This window comes from Dermochelys coriacea, chromosome 8, assembly GCF_009764565.3.
Source record: "Dermochelys coriacea isolate rDerCor1 chromosome 8, rDerCor1.pri.v4, whole genome shotgun sequence".
Classification (NCBI taxonomy): domain Eukaryota; kingdom Metazoa; phylum Chordata; order Testudines; family Dermochelyidae; genus Dermochelys; species Dermochelys coriacea.
Window position 1 is genome coordinate 18,293,629 of NC_050075.1, and position 18,288 is coordinate 18,311,916.

Below are 18,288 nucleotides of genomic sequence, written 5' to 3' on the forward strand. Positions count from 1 at the left end.
AATAAAATTTCCAAGATGATACAAAGTTGGGAGTAGAACTGGACTATCTCACAAGATCTGGAGGATCCTGAAAACTGAAGTCATAGAAATGGATGAAATTTATAGTGCAAAGTGCAAGATCATGCACTTTGGGACTAACAACAAGAATTTTTTGCTATAAGCTGGGGGACTTATCAGTTGGAAGTGACGAGAAAGGTCTGGTGCATCAGCTGATCACAGCATGAGTCATGAGACACCAATATGATGCAACCATGAAAAAGGCTAATGCTATCCTAGATGCATCAGGCAAGTTATTTCCAGTAGAGATAGAGAAGTATTATTGCCTTTTCCCAAAGGCATTGGTGAACCTCATCCAGAATACTGTGTTGAAGTTCTGGTCTCTTATGTTTAAGAAGATTAATTAAACTGGAAAAGGTGCAGAGAAGGGCGATTAGATGATCAGAGGAAAGGAAACCTACCTTACGAGAGGAGATTCAAAGAATTTTTCTTGTTTAGTCTAAAACCAAATGAATATTGACGGGGAGATATGATTGCTCTCTATAAATCTTCAGAGTGGATAAACACCACAGATGAGAGAAGTTATTAAGTCAGTGTAAATGTTGACATAAGAACAAATGGATATAAACTGGCCATCAACAAGTTTAGGCTTGAAATTAGACAAAGTGAAGTTCTGGAACAGACTTCCCAGGGTAGCAATTGGGCAAAAAACCTAACTTGATTTAAGACTGAGCTTGATAACTTTACTGAGGGGATAATACGATGATGCACATGCTATTGTAGGCAATCTGTGACTGCCAGTAGCAAGTATACCCACCCAGCCAGAGAGGACATACTAGATGAGCAGGGCACTCTAGTTAGAGAATTCTTTCCCAGGGGTCAAGTTGGTGGGTCTTGCCACATGCTCAGAGTTTAACTGACTGCCATATTTGGGGGTCAGGAAGGAATTTTCCCCCAGGTCAGATTGGCAGAAACCCTGGTGGGTTTTTACTTCCTCTGCAGCATGAGGCAAAGGTCACTTGCTCATTTAAACTAGAGTAAATGGTGGATTCTCTGTAACTTGAATTCTTTAATTATGATTTGACAACTCCAGTAAGGCAGCTAGATGTTGTGGGGTCCATTACAGGAGTGGGTGGGTGAGGTTTTGGACTGTGATTTGCAGGAAGTCATATAGATGATGATGATGGTCCCCAAGGGCCTTAAAATTTGAGTCTATGGGAAGTGCATTTTAAATATCTAATACAGGAGAGAAAAAAAATCAGAACTGGACAGGTGGCATAAGAAAATGAAGAAAAAAACAATATTGCACAATTATGTTTTACTGTAAGTTTCTGCACTACACACTTCTCTATACCAATTTAAATATTTATTAAAAACGGCTTTTGAGTTCAACTTAAGTTTCCTGACCAACTTTTTTATTTTTTATTTATTTATTTATTTTAAGGAGACTGGATCCCTCTTTTAAATACATTATAAGGAGACTTGATGCCTTTCAGGAAAATACATTTTAGTCACAATACAAGGTATTAGGCTCAATGCAGAGGTAACGGTTGAAATTCTGTGGTTTGTGTTATACAGGAGGTAAACACTAGAGGACCTAGTGTTCCTTCTGGACCTGAAAATCCATGAATATATGAGACCTACCTTAGCTTTGCAGGGTAGGCTCTACCACCTTCATTTTTATTAACGTATATTCTTGAGGTCCAACACCCTAAGAGTCACACACACAGACCATTAGTCAATTAAAAGTCTACTCATGCAGCAAAAGTACCATTTCCCAAAAATCAATTCTACATTTTGTAGTAGCACAATTCAATGCTATTTCAGGATCTTATATTGGAGTCCTTAAATTAACTAGACTCCACTGATGTCAATGGGAGTTAGCAGCATGCAGACTGCAGGACTAGAGTCCTATTTATTCCTACTGACCAAACACCTTACTCATTGAGGCTATATTACCCCACTAAGTAAATGAATGGACTTCAGGGGGCACTGATTCATGCCCTTATGAAAGTCAGGACATCTGCCAGATTATCACTCAGAGAAACCTGGCTAAAGTTAACACGATCTATTGCATGTGTCACAACAATTATTTTTTCTAGAGACATCCAAGCTTCCCGTGTATTAATAGCTTGAGAATCAGATAAGTCACATGAAAATATATTTAATAATCATTTTCAGCATAGAGCATACATCTTCATTATTTAAAAGTTACTACAATATACAAAGAACCTGTGTCAACATAAACACATTACCTCTCCATTTGTCTGTCATGATCCAGCAAGGTTGTCCATCTTTTGGAGAATAAATATGTATACCTAGGAAACACAGTAATTATTTTAGGGGTATGCATGGCAATCTACAGACGGGAGGACAAGGTCCCTGCACAAAGAACTTTGGGTGGGATTTCAATAGCACTCAGCTTCCATAACTCTGCTACATTAATGTCAATGAGAGAGTCTTACCACTGATATAAATGGAAGCAAAGTTAGGTAAATATTGAAAGCTTTTAAAAACCTCACCCCTGATGCTTAAGGACCCCATTGGACAGCTTGCCGAGCATAGTAGCCCCACTAACTTCAGTGGGACATCTGGAATTCAGAGGACTTGCTGGGGTGAGTCTGTATAAATTACAAAATGATTATAACTAAGTCACAGAGACACACATTATACCAAATTTTTTAAAGCAGTGCATGGGGGAAAATTTACATTTTTTGCTAGGTTTTTAATAGTACAGACTTAGTAAATTAAGAGAGCATGTTTACCGTTTCCCAAATTTAATTTTATTTCTTTCCTTCAATGTTAAAAATTGCCACCGTACAAATGAGTCGTAATAAGGGTTTAACATCAGTGGTAATGAAAGAACGTCTCCAATCCACCTGAAAAGATATGCAAGTAACAGGTAAGCATATCCAGCCAAAGATTTCTGTGAACCACTCACGTACAGACACTTGTTTTATCTCACTCATTTGCTATGCTTATTCAACCCTACAAGGGTACCTGCTCCATGAAATTTAAAAAAAAAAAAAACCAAAAAAAACCACCCCTTGATTGTTTGACACTTGTATGATATCTACAAAGTCTATGCAGTTGATTGCATATGAGTCTTCAGAAAAGACCTTCCAAAAGCCTGGGTTCTGTCTTCGTGTGCTCTATGGCACTTTTTGTAATACCAGGTGGGGGGGACATATTTATCTGATGTTCTTTATGGAGTCTCTTTCTCCTCTGCATGTGTTTTGCACATGTTATCTACCTGGAGGCTATGCTACACTCTCGAGGGGACTGCCTGTATATGGCAGTGCATATAAATGATCTGTAGCACCTTTCACCCCCAAATCTTCAAAGAAAAATACGGTATGATTATATAAAAGTCACATCGTACACACACACCACACAACAGTCCTTTATGGAGAAGCAAACTTCGATCCCTGAAGCTCAGGGAGATGGCATTTTTTAAATAAATACAGAGAAATAACTAATGTGAGGGGGTCTGTTAATTTATTTAAATAAGTTTTTGATGGTGAAAAGGCTACATTAAAAGAACTAAAATCTGACCTCCTCTCTATCCACAGAACAGGTGCAGCCATGAGAAACAAAGTGGAAGTTTTCCCACCAGTTAGAAAAACAGCGAGTTCAACTGTGACATGGAAGAGACTCCTCAAGGGTTGTTGATGCAGCTCTGTCTTCAATATACATTCTGTCCTTGGATTTTCCTACAGAGACTTCCCAAAGGAGCCACATTAGTACTAATAACAAATCAATGCACAGACGTGAGACAGCAACAACTTTGGCTATCAACCACCAGGGCAGGATCTGACCCCCGGAAAGTCATGGATAGCAAAACAAAACCTATCAATTACTTGTGCCACTATCTAGTCACTAGTAAGCCAGGGTCCTAAAACATGAAGGAATTCCATCACTAAAGAGCATTTTGGCACTGAGAGTTTCCTGTGATGTGGAAGTAACTGTAGGGATAATTTAGCATTTGACATATCTTCTGGGGTAATACACAGTGGGTTCTATTCCTGTCTTGCTATGTGACCTTCGGTGTATCAAGTAATCTTTGTGCATTAGCTATAAATTGAGATAATACTTACTGATCATACAAGAATATTGTGAAGCTTAATAATGCTTTATAGCACTTTGGATGTTCCAATACTTACTGCACTGCCACTAATGTTAGGCAAACACATCAAGGGGAGAAGAGATCTCAACATTAATTTAGTAAAACCAGTAAGAGAATTCATGTTTGTAACAGCATTTGAGATTTAAACATGTACCTTCAGCCCATGCTCTTCAGGTCCTGGAGAGCCAGGGTGGAAGTAATCAAGCCAATGCTCAGCCTGAAAACTTCACTATTCTTCATCAGAGAGACCCAAAGACTTCATGATCCCCCACTGGTACTTGGAAGAGCCAGTCTTGGCAGCAGCTTTACTCTAAAAAGACAAGTATAGTGAACAAAAGACATCCAAGCATGTCCACTGTTTTCTTCTCCTGCAGGAATCATTCAATCCTAACATAACATCTCCAGTCACTAAGATGCATACTAGTACCGCTATTTTGGCTGCCCTCTCTGATTTAATAAGGATACACTGCGATTGGGTGCTGGTATATACTCACGTCTGGCCTCACATTCATGTGTCTACTCTAACATGCTGCAGCCAAGAAACTGAAGTTCAGATCAGTCCAAATACTTTCAGAGATAAGGGCATGCTGTGGGGCAGTTAGCAAGCACTGACTGATACAGGCGAGGACTTGGTCTAGTAAGATACGTTTGCAGGAAAAGGTTAAGTAACTCTGCTCTAGATCCTTCTGATGATTGATAATCTCTTCTGCTCCTTATTTGCTCGCATATGCTAGGGACAATAGTTGGAAATTAAGACTGAAGATTTGTGAGAAACAAAACCAAATATCGCTTTGCCATAGGCCAAATTAGGCTTTCATCTACACAACACACCTTTTAGTGAGACGGTTTGTGCCACGGCCACTAAAGCACACAGTGATAGCTTGCTCCTTTGGTCAGCAGGAGAGAGTTCTCCTGGCCGACAAAAAAGTTGTCCATCCCCAGCGAGCGGCAGTACCTTTGTTGGCAGGGGAGAGCACTCCAGCCAACAACGCGTTGTTCACACCGGACGCTTTTGTAGAGAAAACTTTTGTCTTCGGAGGGGAGGGGGTTTAACACCTCTGAACACCACAAGTTTGCTAGTGTAGACAAAGCCTTACAGAGAGAGCTGTTTTACCACACACACACACACACACACACACAACACACACACACGGAGAGAACAGATTGTGTCCCAATCCTTGCTCACAAATTATCTAACAATTATCTAATGATTATTATTCATAGAATTAATCTGTGTGGAACAAAATTTACACCCGCAAAACTTTAGTTTTCCCAGGCTCTAATATTTCTTGTATCTTTCCAAATTCATAAATCTCTGTAACAGTTTATTTGATAAACCACTTGTTTGAATATGGTTGTACTTGATACATCTAGTCAGGGTTTGACTCTCAGTTTAGCCCAGAGAGCCATCAGAAAATCTGGAGATAGAACTACCAATTAGGCCGTCTAATACATCACGCTGACAGAGCAGGATTGTTTCCTACAGTGTGTTTTCAAGTGCTTTGTCCAGTGACCTTTTCAACATCCCAAGTGAGGGGGCAGACTCCATTTCCCTTAGACTATTGAAGAGTCTAAGCAAGCTCATCGTTAGAAAGCTTACGTAGTCTTCTGAAGACTACATAATTAAAGCATCTTTTTAAAGCCAACATTAAAGCACCGCATTAAAGCGAAAAAATAGCTTTAACAAACGTACACTAAAAAGCTGCATGTTTACATCTCATGGCAATAGGTATATATGCTATGTACCCATATGTATTTATACAAATACTTTCAGAAAGATTTGATACAAAACTTTACCTTTTTGCCTTTTGCCTTGTCTCTGATTACCACTTCCTCCTCTCTTCTAGCAGCCATTTCCTCCTCTTCCTCCTCCTCATCAGGGAACTCAGGTGGGCAGCCATATAATTCCATTTCTCTTTTCAGCTTATCTGCACATGCCTAAATAAAAAGTCATTTGTAACCTATCAGAACTGCTCAGTGGCTAAGGCTGGAACAATGATCAATGACTGATTTTTATATCAATTATTTATGTACTTGAAAGACTATTTGATAATACTTCTATCTCAGGACTCAGCTTTTGATCTCCCTTTCCACAGGAGCAATTTAAACCACCTCTGGAGACTCATGACAATTTGCAAGTATCGTGGCTTGTAGTTCACTAATTCCCCCTAATTCACCACTAACCTATCCATCTTTGACCACTGGCTAGGAATTGAAAAAATTCTCCTCCACTTCATATTTTAATTAGTGATGGAGATAGGAAAGCAATTATCAGGCCTCAGTCATAATCAGGATAGCTTATTAGCCGTTAATCAATAAAAAATATATTAGTCACTGCTCATTTTTATTATAGTCCTAGGTGCATAAGCAATGTTGGCTATGCAGGAACAAAGACATAATTTGCTCGTAAGTTTTGCAGCTATGAAATAACTTTAGAACAGGGTATGCAACCTATGGCACGCAAGCCAAAGGCAGCACGCGAGATGATTTCAGTGGCACTCACACTGTCCGGGTCCTGGCAACCCGTCTGGGGGGCTCTGAATATATGTATTATAGACTTATAGAAAGAGACCTTCTAAAAATGTTAAAATTCATTACTGGCACACGAAACCTTAAATTAGAGTGAATAAATGAAGACTCGGCACACCACTTCTGAAAGGTTGCCGACCTCTGCTTTAGAACATAATTTAGATTATTAAAGGTCCAAGGTTTCTCAATTGAGGCCCTCGTGCACTGGTAACATTGGATACACCCAAATGACTCAGATTGTAAGATCTTTGAGGCAGTCATTCATTAGGTATTTGTACATAATAAACTGGTTGTGGCCTTTAGGTGCTATTGAAATATATATTTATTAATTAATAAATATACAAGGCATCAGAGCAGAGATGTACCTCTCCAGCTCCCTATATTTATACACTGGAGAACATCATAGTAATCAATTCCATCCTATTCATGTCAGCTAGAATTATCATGGCAAGGATCTAATCCTATCCACTATAATCTAAAATATCATTCTCATCCTAGGAATTGTCCAAATCCAAGTACTGTGAATTGTCTGTACCTATTATGACAGGGGATGCCATACATCAGCATGGGTGTGGAAAGGATGTAAATATGATCTGAACACTTTGGTTTGAGACAAGGGTGTTCATTTCCAGAAATGCCCACAAGAGATACTTTTCCATTCAAATTCAGCCACGCTTTCATACCGTACAAATCCTAAAAATTGATACGTTTCAGATCAAACTGCATCTATGCATTCTTCAATCAATACTTCGAACATGCAATGTAGGGCTAACTGAAAACTTCACTTAAATACAGAACTATGCTGAAGAGACCTTAGTAACTCAGAGCAGTCTTACCTTAATAGGCATGCCAGTACAATGCAGGCCAAATGGGAACAGGCAATTCTTTCCTTTTAGCCTTTGATACCCAACTGCAAACTACAGAAAGTTTAAAAAAAAAGGCATCCATCAAAAATATGAAGCAATAACTGCAAAAAGCTATAGCAGGTGACTTGACACACTAAGTCCTTAACCTCTGACTTAGATTCATTTTGCAGTCAAAATTACTAAAAATACACAAAGCAGTGAATATTGTCTAATGATCTGAGTGAAGGAATAGAAGTCAGGACTATATTCCCAGTTCTGCCATTGACTTGCTGTGCAATTCAATTTAGCAATTAATTCAGTCTCTATCTCAGGTTCCCCACCTGAAAAGTGAAATCAATACTTACCTATATGACAGATCCCACAAGACTGGGCTGACTGATGTTTGTAAAGCATTGAGTTTCCATGGATGAAAAGAATGCACAGCAGTATCATAAAAACTTTATATAAACTGTTGACTCCAAGACACGGTGCATTAGGAAGGTGAGCATGAACTTAAGTATAACACACACAGTACTTTCACTAAATAAGCAGTGAAATTCTATAAAATTATTCTAATGATCTAGACTAATACTCTTCTTCACAAATATTTATATTAAGAAAGGAAAGGGAATTAGCCTTATGTTCCTGTACAATTGGCACTGATCAACAAGAGGAAAAACCATAGTGTCAAGTAGATAACAATGAATATTACATTCATGAAAGACATGATCTGTTCAGTCTGTATGAGTGCCAAAAAGACACCACTAAACTGAAGGAACCAAAGATAGCTAAGATGTGATCTCTCAGAACTTCAGGGATAGAATTCACGTTGTGCACCATTATGAGAATTCCAGCTTTCCTCTTTCCCATATTATGTATCATTCTTCTCTAGCCCAGCAGTCACAAACATTGCACTTTGAAAAAATATTTCAGTTGTGATTATGGCAACTCTTATGCCATCCACATTTCAAATCCAGTAGGATTTCAGCAGACACTACTAAGAAAACCAGTATAACTAGAAATCATTGTTTTATACCATCTCTCTAGTGGTAGAATTTCATAAAATAGCCTACTTTTGGATATGAACAGGTGTGTGCACAAACACATATGCACACAGATAGCAGATTTTGTGCATGCACAGTTGTTAGGATTTAAAAACACTTGGACGTGGGTATTAGAGCTTGCATGAAAGAAAGATGCGTTGAGGTTTCTTTGGAAATCTCAGACCTTAATCTTCTAACTCATTCAAGAAAGCAGCTGTTAAAAACCATGACGAATTTGAAATAGGAGTACAAAGAATACAAGAAGGGATAATCAGAATGATCTGGCTTTACGGTCCAACATCTCACAATCTGCTGGGATTAGAAACATTTTACTTTTGGTGGTTACACTGGTGTCACCTTATGTAAGGACCGAGACATTAAAATGCAGAGCAAACAGAAAACTTGGCATTTTAAGACTTTGTTATTACTAAGACAAGAGAATAATAAGTGAGGCACTCTGGTGGCTCGACAACATTTGCTCTGAAGAGGCATTAAAATAAAAAGCTATTAGGGAAAGAGAAATTCTTACCTCACATTTAGATAAAGAAAACGTGTGTCCGAGGTGAAGGCGACCATTCATATATGGGTATGGAAAGGTGACAAAGTACTTCCCTTTACTGAGGAAGGATTAAAAAGATGTTTAAAACACCACCACAACTAACTTTTAAAGTAAATTTCAGAATAAGAGCCTAGCACCACTTATTATTTTAAATGAATGAATCTATTAAACAAACAGGCATGTTTAGCTACTGTAGACCCACAACCACAAAATTTCTTCATAAATAAACTGAATACTGTTCTAACAAAATAGGTGTAACTAGATGCAGCATCTTCCAGTGGACAAGGAACCAAGAAACACTTGAGTTCTAATCCTGGTTATGCCAGTGACTTGATGTGTAGCCTTGGATAAGTCATTTATTTAACCTCTCTCTATGCCTCAGTTTCCCCACCTGCAACAATGGCACTGATGCTCTTTACAGAGCATGATGTATGAGCCAATGAGTTCTTTGATGGCTGCTGAGTCCGATGCGCAATTGACAGTTCTGTCATACCCACGCACTAGCAATGCTCTGAATCCGAGCAGCAGATCCTTTCCTCCTCTGAAGCTGGTCATACAAAATTTGATCCAGTCCATCTCGCAATGCCTTGCTCCATCTACAAGCTGACTCCACCAACCAGAGCAGCATTCTGCACTCCTTTCCCCAATCATTCACAGAGATTCCAAAGGATACTAAATCATCTTTGCAAGCATTCCGAAATCTGTGCAGCAGTCTGCCTCTCTTTCTAGACTCTTCACAAGTTTCAGAGCACAACATGCTCTTTAGGATCATGTAATCCAGCATTCGCTTGACATGTCCAAGCCACCTAAGTCTTTTCTTACTAATCAACAGCCTCTAAGGTACCACAAGTACTCCTTTTCTTCTATTCCAGGAAATGACATACCAGCACATTTTAACACTTCCATATTTGTCACCCCGTCTTGCCATCTTATTTGAAGAACTTTATGCAAGTATCAGATTTGAAAACTATTTAGTCTTTTGGTATGTTTGGCATAAGTTGTCCATGTTTCCAAGCCATATAGAAGAGTGGATAAAACATATGTCTCATAAATACGGATTTTCACTTTAGTTGACAATTTATTATTGTTCCAGGCTCTGTCTTGTAAAAGACCAAAGTCATATTCTGCTGATATGTCTCCAGAGCTTATAGGTACAATTCAAATTGTTGGTTATAGTTAGAGCCCTACAAAATTCACGGCCATGAAAAATGCATCATGGACCGTGAAATCTGATCTCCCCCCTTTAAAATATGGTCTTTTGTGTGCTTTTACCCTATACAAAACAGATTTCATGGGGGAGACCAATGTTTCTCAAATTGGGTATCCTGACCCAAAAGGGAGTTGTGGGGGGAGGGTCACAAGGTTATTTTAAGGGGGTTACAGTATTGCACCTGTACTTCTGCCCTGCCTTCAGAGCTGGACAGCCAGAGAGTGGCGGATGTTAGCCAGGCACCCAGCTCTCAAGGCAGCACCCCACAAGCAGCACAGAAGTAAGGGTGGCAATACCATACCACACAACCCTCACTTCTGCAAAGCTGCCTTCAGAGATGAGCGGCCGGAAAGTGGTGGCTGCTGACTGAGGGCCCAGCTCTGCAGGCAGCAGCTCAGAAGCCATGCCATCTTTACTTCTGCGCTGCTGCTGGCAGTGGCTTCTGCCTTCAGAGCTGGGTTCCCGGCCAACTGCCGCTGCTCTTCAGCTCTAAAGGCAGCATCACCAACAGCAGCAGTGCAGAAGTAAGGGTAGCAGTACACCTCTCCCCCACAAAAAAAAAACCAAAACCAAAAAAAAAAAAAACCACAACACAATACCCTTGTGACCCACACACACACACACACAAAACTCCTTTTTGGGTCAGGACCTCTACATTTACAACACCATGAAATTTCATATTTAAATAGCTGAAATCATGAAATTTACAATTTTATTAACTCCTATGACTGTGAAATTGACCAAGATGGACCATGAACTTGGTAGGACCCTAGTTATAGTCTTTAGAGTTCTGAATATTCTGGGACTAAAGTAACAGGGAGGTGGTCTCTCACCTAACTCAAAAAGTATTGCATTCAGCAGGGGGAATTCTATAATTAGACCTCATCTTGGCAGATAAAGAGGAATTGATCACAGAACTAAAAATTAGTGGTTGCATACGTACAAGCAATCAAGACTTGATTTTTTCTGTGCAAACAGAATAAAAGGCCAAACCAGTATTTTATATACTGGGTGCTTTAAAAAAGTCAGTTTCACAAAGCTGAAAACAATTACGAGCCAAATTGTCTGAGAGAAAGAATTTAAACACAAAAATATAAATGATAATTGGGAACTGTTTAAGAACATTTTACTGAATGCCCATGAAGCCACAGTCAAGAAATAAGGCTACTCTGGTTAAAAAAACAGGCTTAGAGGGGAAGTGAGAACAGCCATACAAAAATAAAAATACAACATATACCAAGTGGAAGAAATGGAGCACTGATAGCAATTAAAATAGATTAGAAATAGACATCCTAAAAATTTAATAAGGAAACCAAAAGGGCACAATGAAAAATGTATAGTAAGCAGAATTAAGGACAAAAAGGAGTTTTTCTAATTATATTAAGAACAATGGTATTGATCCATTACCATATGGAAATGACAATTGTAAACAACAAAGAAAAAGCAGATGTATTCAATAAATATTTCTGTTCTGTATTTGGAAAAAAGCCTGATGATGTAGTCATATCACTTTCCATTCCAACAATAACTCAGGAGCATGTTAAACAGCAGCTGTTAAAGTTAGAAATTTTAAATCAGCATGTGCAGATAACTTGCATTCAAGTTTTAAGAGAGCTGGCTGAGGGGCTCTCTGGACTGTTAAATGTTCATTTTCAATAATTTTCAAATTGAGACTGGAATTTTTTAAACAGGAATTAATTCGGGGAAGTCCTATGGCCTGTGTTATGCAGCAAGTCAGATTGTATGATCACAATGGTCCATTCTGGCCTTACAATCTATTAATGTGAATCTATGAAACCTTATATCTCATTGTAGCATTTAAGACTGATAGGGATGTTCCTGCTGTCAGTTTCTAGGACTGAATCCAGGAATGGCAGCAGAAGGCCCTCACTTTCATAACTCGCTCCCCCTGCTGATCTATCAGAGCTCAGGCTCAGTACAACGTAAGGCAGGGGAGGGCAAATTTTTTGGTCTCAGGGCCACATCGGGTTTCCAAAATTGTATGGAGGGCCAGTTAGGGGAAGCTGTCTCTCCCCAAACAGCCAGGCGTGGCCCTCACCTCCTATCCAACCCTCCCCCCCCCCCTTCTTGCCCCGACAGTTCCCCCGGGACTCCAGCCCCATCCAACGCCCCCGTCCCCTGACGGCCCTCCTGGGACTCCTACCTCATCCACCACCCCCTGCTCCCTGACCTCCCCCATACCCCCCCAACCCCAACTGCCCCCTGCCGCTCCATCCAAACTCCCCTCTCATTCCTGACTTGCCCCCCGGGATCCCTGCCCCATCCAACCACTCCTTCTCCCTGTCCCCTGACCACCCCAGGAACCCCTGCCCCTGACTGCCCCCCACCAACCCATCCAACTCCCCCTCTCCTTCCTGACTGCCCACCCCCCGGGACCCCTGCTGCATCCAATCCCCCTGTTCCCTGCTCTCTGACCATCCCAACCGCTATCCACATCCCCGCCCCCTGACCACCACTCCCAACTCCCCTGCCCTCTATCCAACCCCCCCCGCTCCCTGCCCCCTTACCGCGCTGCCTGGAGCACCAGTGGCTGGTGGCACTACAGCCGTGCCACCAAGATACCGGGTCAGGCCACGGCTCTGCAACTGCACTGCCCAGAGTGTTGCACCGGCGGCGCGGCATGCTGAAGCTGCAGGGGAGGTTGGGACAGCAGGGGTTGAGCTGTGGGCAAGCTTCCAAAGCCAGGAGCTCAGGGGCCAGGCAAGAGGGTCCCATGGGCCGAACATGGCCTATGGGCCGTAGTGTGCCCACCTCTGATGTAAGGCATATCCTATTTGGTGACTTGGTTGACTCCTAATTAGACTATTCAAGGACAAGCTGTTTGCAGAGACCTTCCCAGCTGCACCAGTGACATGGAAACTCTGTTTTGGGGTAGTTCTAGCTAGTTTCATCTACTTTAACTTTTACAAAAAGTGCCAAGAGTTTAAAGCCATAGGACCTTAAACCCCAAAATAAATTGAACTGCATGCTAACTATAAGTATAAACAACTTAAATTTAGCAAAGTAGATTTTTCTCCATTTACGAATAGAATGATTGTATGCTACCATAGTGTCCCGTGGAATTCCAGATCAAGGATTTATTACTGTAAAATTGTCTATGGAGTGCTGACCTGTACCTTTCCTTTGCAGTCTGAAACTTTAAAACATTAATAGTTCTGGATTTAAATCCATGACCTTTTGGGAGGATAACATCATGAATATTAAAGATAGGGGATGTCAGCTGCCCCATATAAAAGATTTTTGCTGTATCCTCCTGAAATCTGAACAAGGAAAATAACCACACATGGTTTGTTGCACTAGTTCTCTTAGCATTCAGAGATCGTTTTCCCCTTTTGGGTCACCAATTATCTTATTCAGGGAGTAGTTTTGCAAGAACTGCAAACCGCCCCATATTGAAATATTAAGACAAATAAATCTTTACCAGGACAACAAAGTATGGTCACAGAGGGGATCTCAGAAACACCCTCACTCACTGATCTCAGCAGCATCTGCTGCTACAAAGGAAATGGAAGAAATCTCTTTCAGCTCACTGGTATTTCAGCCAACATACATGCGTCACTGCTTTACAAACTGTCAGCAACGGGGATTCCCACATAATGTAGAAACAGAAAAATATTTTGGATTATGTAAAAACAAAGTGGTTGGAAAATAGAAAAAAAAAACCAAGTGTTCGACCAAAAAAAATTTCCATCAAATAAATTCCAACCAGCTCTATTTAGAAGCTTTCCCTCCCCACACAAAAGTGTTACCTTGTCCGGCTCCCAATATCAGATGCGTTAACCTCAAACACTCGCGCAACATCCCACTTCCGCTGGATTTCTTTTTCAATTTTCTTCAGGAAGTCCACTTTTGCGGTCCCTTTCCGTTCCTATTCAACACAAGAGAAAAAAAATCTAGCCAGTTGGCCAACCATTTACCATATTTTTGCACTCATTAGACCACAGAACAGTTCTGCATTCATTCTGTAACTGGACATTAGAACTGTATCATCATTCTGGAGTACAAAAAACTTTAGCACTCTGCCATCTATCAAAAAGTTAATGCTTCTCCTATTCCCCTAAGATTTTTTTAAAAGGTTAAAACTAGTGTCACCTGGTTAAAATTCAGTGAATATTGTAAAATGTTTAGGACTCAGATAATGCTATACATCAGCAAAGCACAACTATAAATATTAATGAATCCTCATAAACTCGCTACCTAAATGAAGTACCATTAACTTTTCTACCTCAGTTTCCATGATATCAAATAGGGATGAGTGATTTGCATTAGGTTAGAACTCTTAAATTCTAATGCACTGCCGTGTGCTCAGATAACTAAACCATGCTGCCCCCATATTAGCTCCAAGTAAGTTTTAGGAAGCCACTTGCAATTAAGCCTCCTGTCCTGGAGCCCTATTGCTAAATGATCTGTCTTTACTTCACAACTAAATTACCATGGACTTGTGCATTACAGAGTTCCCACCCCCAACATTAGGAAAAAAAACAAAGCAAATCGTAAGTGGTTTGGTTCAATTTGTGCCCCTAAAGACCAAGGAGTTAGGAAGTTTAAAAATAAAAATACAGGTTGGTTTATTTTGCATAGTTTTAAAAGGATGGAGAGGCTCTCAGTACATAGTCTTTGGCAGAGAGTGTTGTTGCAGGAGTGATAAAGCACCAAGAGGCTATATTGCATGTTTTGCTATCACCAGCATGAATTCTAAAACATGAAAGCACTGGCACAAAGGGACCATTTGGACAATAAATTGTAACAGTTAATCCAAAATCACTTACGTTCTTTCCAAACTGATTCAAGTTGATCTCTACTTTATGCCACAGAAAGGCATTAGCCCTTGCTGATTGATCTCACCAGCATTGTACCACCATACTTCTAATTTAACTTTGGTTTTCTATTGAATTTAAAATATTACTGCTCTTCACTGTTGCTCTGACCTCACGTTAATGAGTGACAATACTTGAACACACTGTTCCCTGCCACCATAGTGCCTGAACAAGCTTCAGCATGTTGATATTGTGATGAGTGATTGATCCACATATGGCTGTATTCCTAAGATTTAATCATGTGATAAGACCAAAAATCTCAAAGGAAGTAATTAATATTCTTCTTCCAAGACAGAAGGCTTGATGTAGCCATCAGTAGCATACAAAGGGCCTTGCAAATGTGCCTCAAAGAAAGCCTGTTATAAGCACAGCATGGCTGCAGTCAAGTAATGAGTTAGATATTGGCAAACAGCTTGGATCTAGTGGGAAGTAGCATGAGTAGCGGTTAGAACAAGGGACGATAAGTCATGGCTCTCTATTCCTATTTCTCTCAGTAACTCGCTGTGTAACGCTGGACAAATCTCTAGACTTCACTGTGCTTCAATATTCCCATACAAGAAATGGAAATAATACTTCCTAAAAGTGCAAGAGAGCAGAATCTGCTTGCATTATTGCATGTGAAATATAAGATCTTTGGCTAAAGGTTTTAATAAACTAAGTTGCATTAGTTTATAAGCAACGAACATTGATACATTTTTAAGATGTATTCATAAACATATACTTCCCCTCGTGGGGGTTGACCCATCCCCTGCCATCCCCCCAGAACATTCCTCTGCACCCCCTCTAGCAGGGGGGTTTGGGGACCTCAGAAATAAAAGGGTGCCTTTGAAAGACACAGAATGACTATAAACCATTCAAAAGGCATTACATAACCTGATGAAATGTTTCGAATCTACCCCATCTACTGACATCTTCTTGTTCTCTGATGCTCGATACAGAATGATCCCTATATTTGAGATTAAAATGGATACTCATAATCTCTTAACAATATTTTTTCCACTATCCATGCAACAGATAGTGATATCCCAAATATCATATTAGTGTATGGACCTTACACCAGTGGTTCTTAACCAGAGGTCCAGGGCCATGAGCAAGTTTCAGGGGGTCCACCAAGCAGGGCCAGTGTTTCACTCACGGGGTCCAGGGCAGAAAGCTGAAGCCCCACTGCATGGGGCTGAAGCCCAGGGCCCTGAATCCCTCCACCTGGGGTGAAGCCGAAGCCTGAGCAATGTAGCTTAGCAGGGGCCCCGTGGCATGAGGCCCCAGGCAATTTGCCCTAGTTGCTACCCCTTCATGCCAGCGTTGGCTTTTATACACAGAAAACCAGTTACTGTAGCACAGATGGGCCATGGAGTTTTTACAGCATGTTGGGGGGCTGAGAATACTTGCCTTACACAATGAGAAAAGATAAACCAAGTTCTTATTTTTAAATTTTGTTATAAACATTTTATAACTGCCAAAATTTAAGTCTAAGTAAACTTGCCTGTTCTTTCAAGGGAAAGTGCCAATTTTTACTGGAGCTGTCCTGCATTTTACAAGACACTGACTATAGTAGTATACCAATCCTAGATAGCTTTGGGTAGTGTTTCAACACCATGGCATAATTGTCACTACACTGTAAAACAAAAGTCCTCTGGCAGGACAGCCTAAAAAGGAAGAACCCCTTAAATGCATGTGCCATACTGACAGGCTAAGGTCGAGCAACAACATACATGCCATATGCTAGTTAAAGCACAGCACTGGGCATCAACACAGGTTCTTTCCCAAGCTCTGCTACCATCCCACTCTGTAACCTTGGGCAAGTCACTTTACCTTTCAGTGCCGCAGGTTCCCCTTTCCTAAAAGGGACAGAGAACAACAGCTTCACAAGGCCTTGTGAAGTTCAGTGAATCAATGGTAGAAAATTGTTTCGAGATCCTTTGGCAGAAGGCATGACAGGTAATGGAGCATACACAGGCCCCTGATGGATACAGAGACTGTATGGACCCCTATGGCTATCCCCATACAGAGTGCAGTCTGCTGTCATAAAGAAAAGGAGTACTTGTAGCACCTTAGAGACTAACAAATTTATTTGACAGGTTTCAGAGTAGCAGCCGTGTTAGTCTGTATTTGCAAAAAGAAAAGGAGTACCCGTGGCACCTTAGAGACTAACAAATTTATTAGAGCATAAGCTTTCGTGAGCTACAGCTCAGCTGTAGCTCACGAAAGCTTATGCTCTAATAAATTTGTTAGTCTCTAAGGTGCCACGGGTACTCCTTTTCTTTTTGCAAATTTATTTGAGCGTAAGCATTCGTGAGCTACAACATCCAATGCATCCGATGAAGTGAGCTGTAGCTCACGAAAGCTTATGCTCAAATAAATTTGTTAGCCTCTAAGGTGCCACAAGTCCTCCTTTTCTTTTTGCGGATACAGACTAACAGGGCTGCTGCTCTGAAACCTGCTGTCATCGTTACCCGCTATGGGGAGTTCACAGCCCCAGCCCTTCTCCCTGGGGGACAATGCACAGCCCCCATCCCCAGCCTCTCGCCCTGTGGACAATACACATACACCCCCAATCTCTCGCTCTCTCACCAGTTGCCCGTGGTGCCCCCGGGACACAGCCCCATGCTCACCATCATCCTATCCTTTGCGACTGCCCAGCTGGCCTCCGCAGCCTTCTCCACGCTGTACCAGCTGCCAGCCACCCACCGGCAAGCACAAGGCCAGAGCGCTACCGCAAGGCCTCGCGGGAAATGTAGTTCTCCACTCTGTCAATCGAACGCTGGAGGGGCTGGAAGACTACAGGTCCCAGAAATCGTCGCGCCGCGGGGCGCACGGCGGGTCGACGTGTAGCTCCCAGAGGCCTCACAGTGGTCCTACAAGTCCCGTCATGCCCATCATTGGGCTATACCAACCCGCAAAGATAGGGGAGTATCAAGTTTCCCCTCCTTAGTGCTTGGGCCTAGGGGAAAGGGTAGGACTGGGGTTACTGTTGCCCCTTGCCTTTATTTTGGCCATTTTTAGCGATTGCCTGAGCCTGGAGTCTTGCTTAGTGAATTTAGTGTCCAGCCCAGCAGAGGGGTCAGTGTCTGCACCAAGGGCCCCTTGCTCTTGGGGACTGAGCAGCTGACAGCACATGTGGACAAATTGGAGACAGTTCCA

General features: G+C 41.3%; 1 protein-coding gene across 1 annotated transcript in view; it reads right to left on the reverse strand.

The window, feature by feature from the left end:
- Positions 1-17,915, reverse strand: part of LARS1 (leucyl-tRNA synthetase 1) — a 45,785-nt gene extending 27,870 nt beyond the window's left edge. Inside the window, 11 exon segments of the mRNA XM_038413878.2 lie at positions 1,642-1,660; positions 1,663-1,708; positions 2,248-2,315; positions 2,755-2,839; positions 2,841-2,876; positions 4,278-4,433; positions 5,921-6,061; positions 7,489-7,569; positions 9,070-9,157; positions 14,080-14,198; positions 17,760-17,915. Coding sequence (XP_038269806.1) covers positions 1,642-1,660; positions 1,663-1,708; positions 2,248-2,315; positions 2,755-2,839; positions 2,841-2,876; positions 4,278-4,433; positions 5,921-6,061; positions 7,489-7,569; positions 9,070-9,157; positions 14,080-14,198; positions 17,760-17,765 — 845 coding nt within the window. The 5' untranslated portion in view covers positions 17,766-17,915.
- Positions 17,916-18,288: the final 373 nt, after the last annotated feature.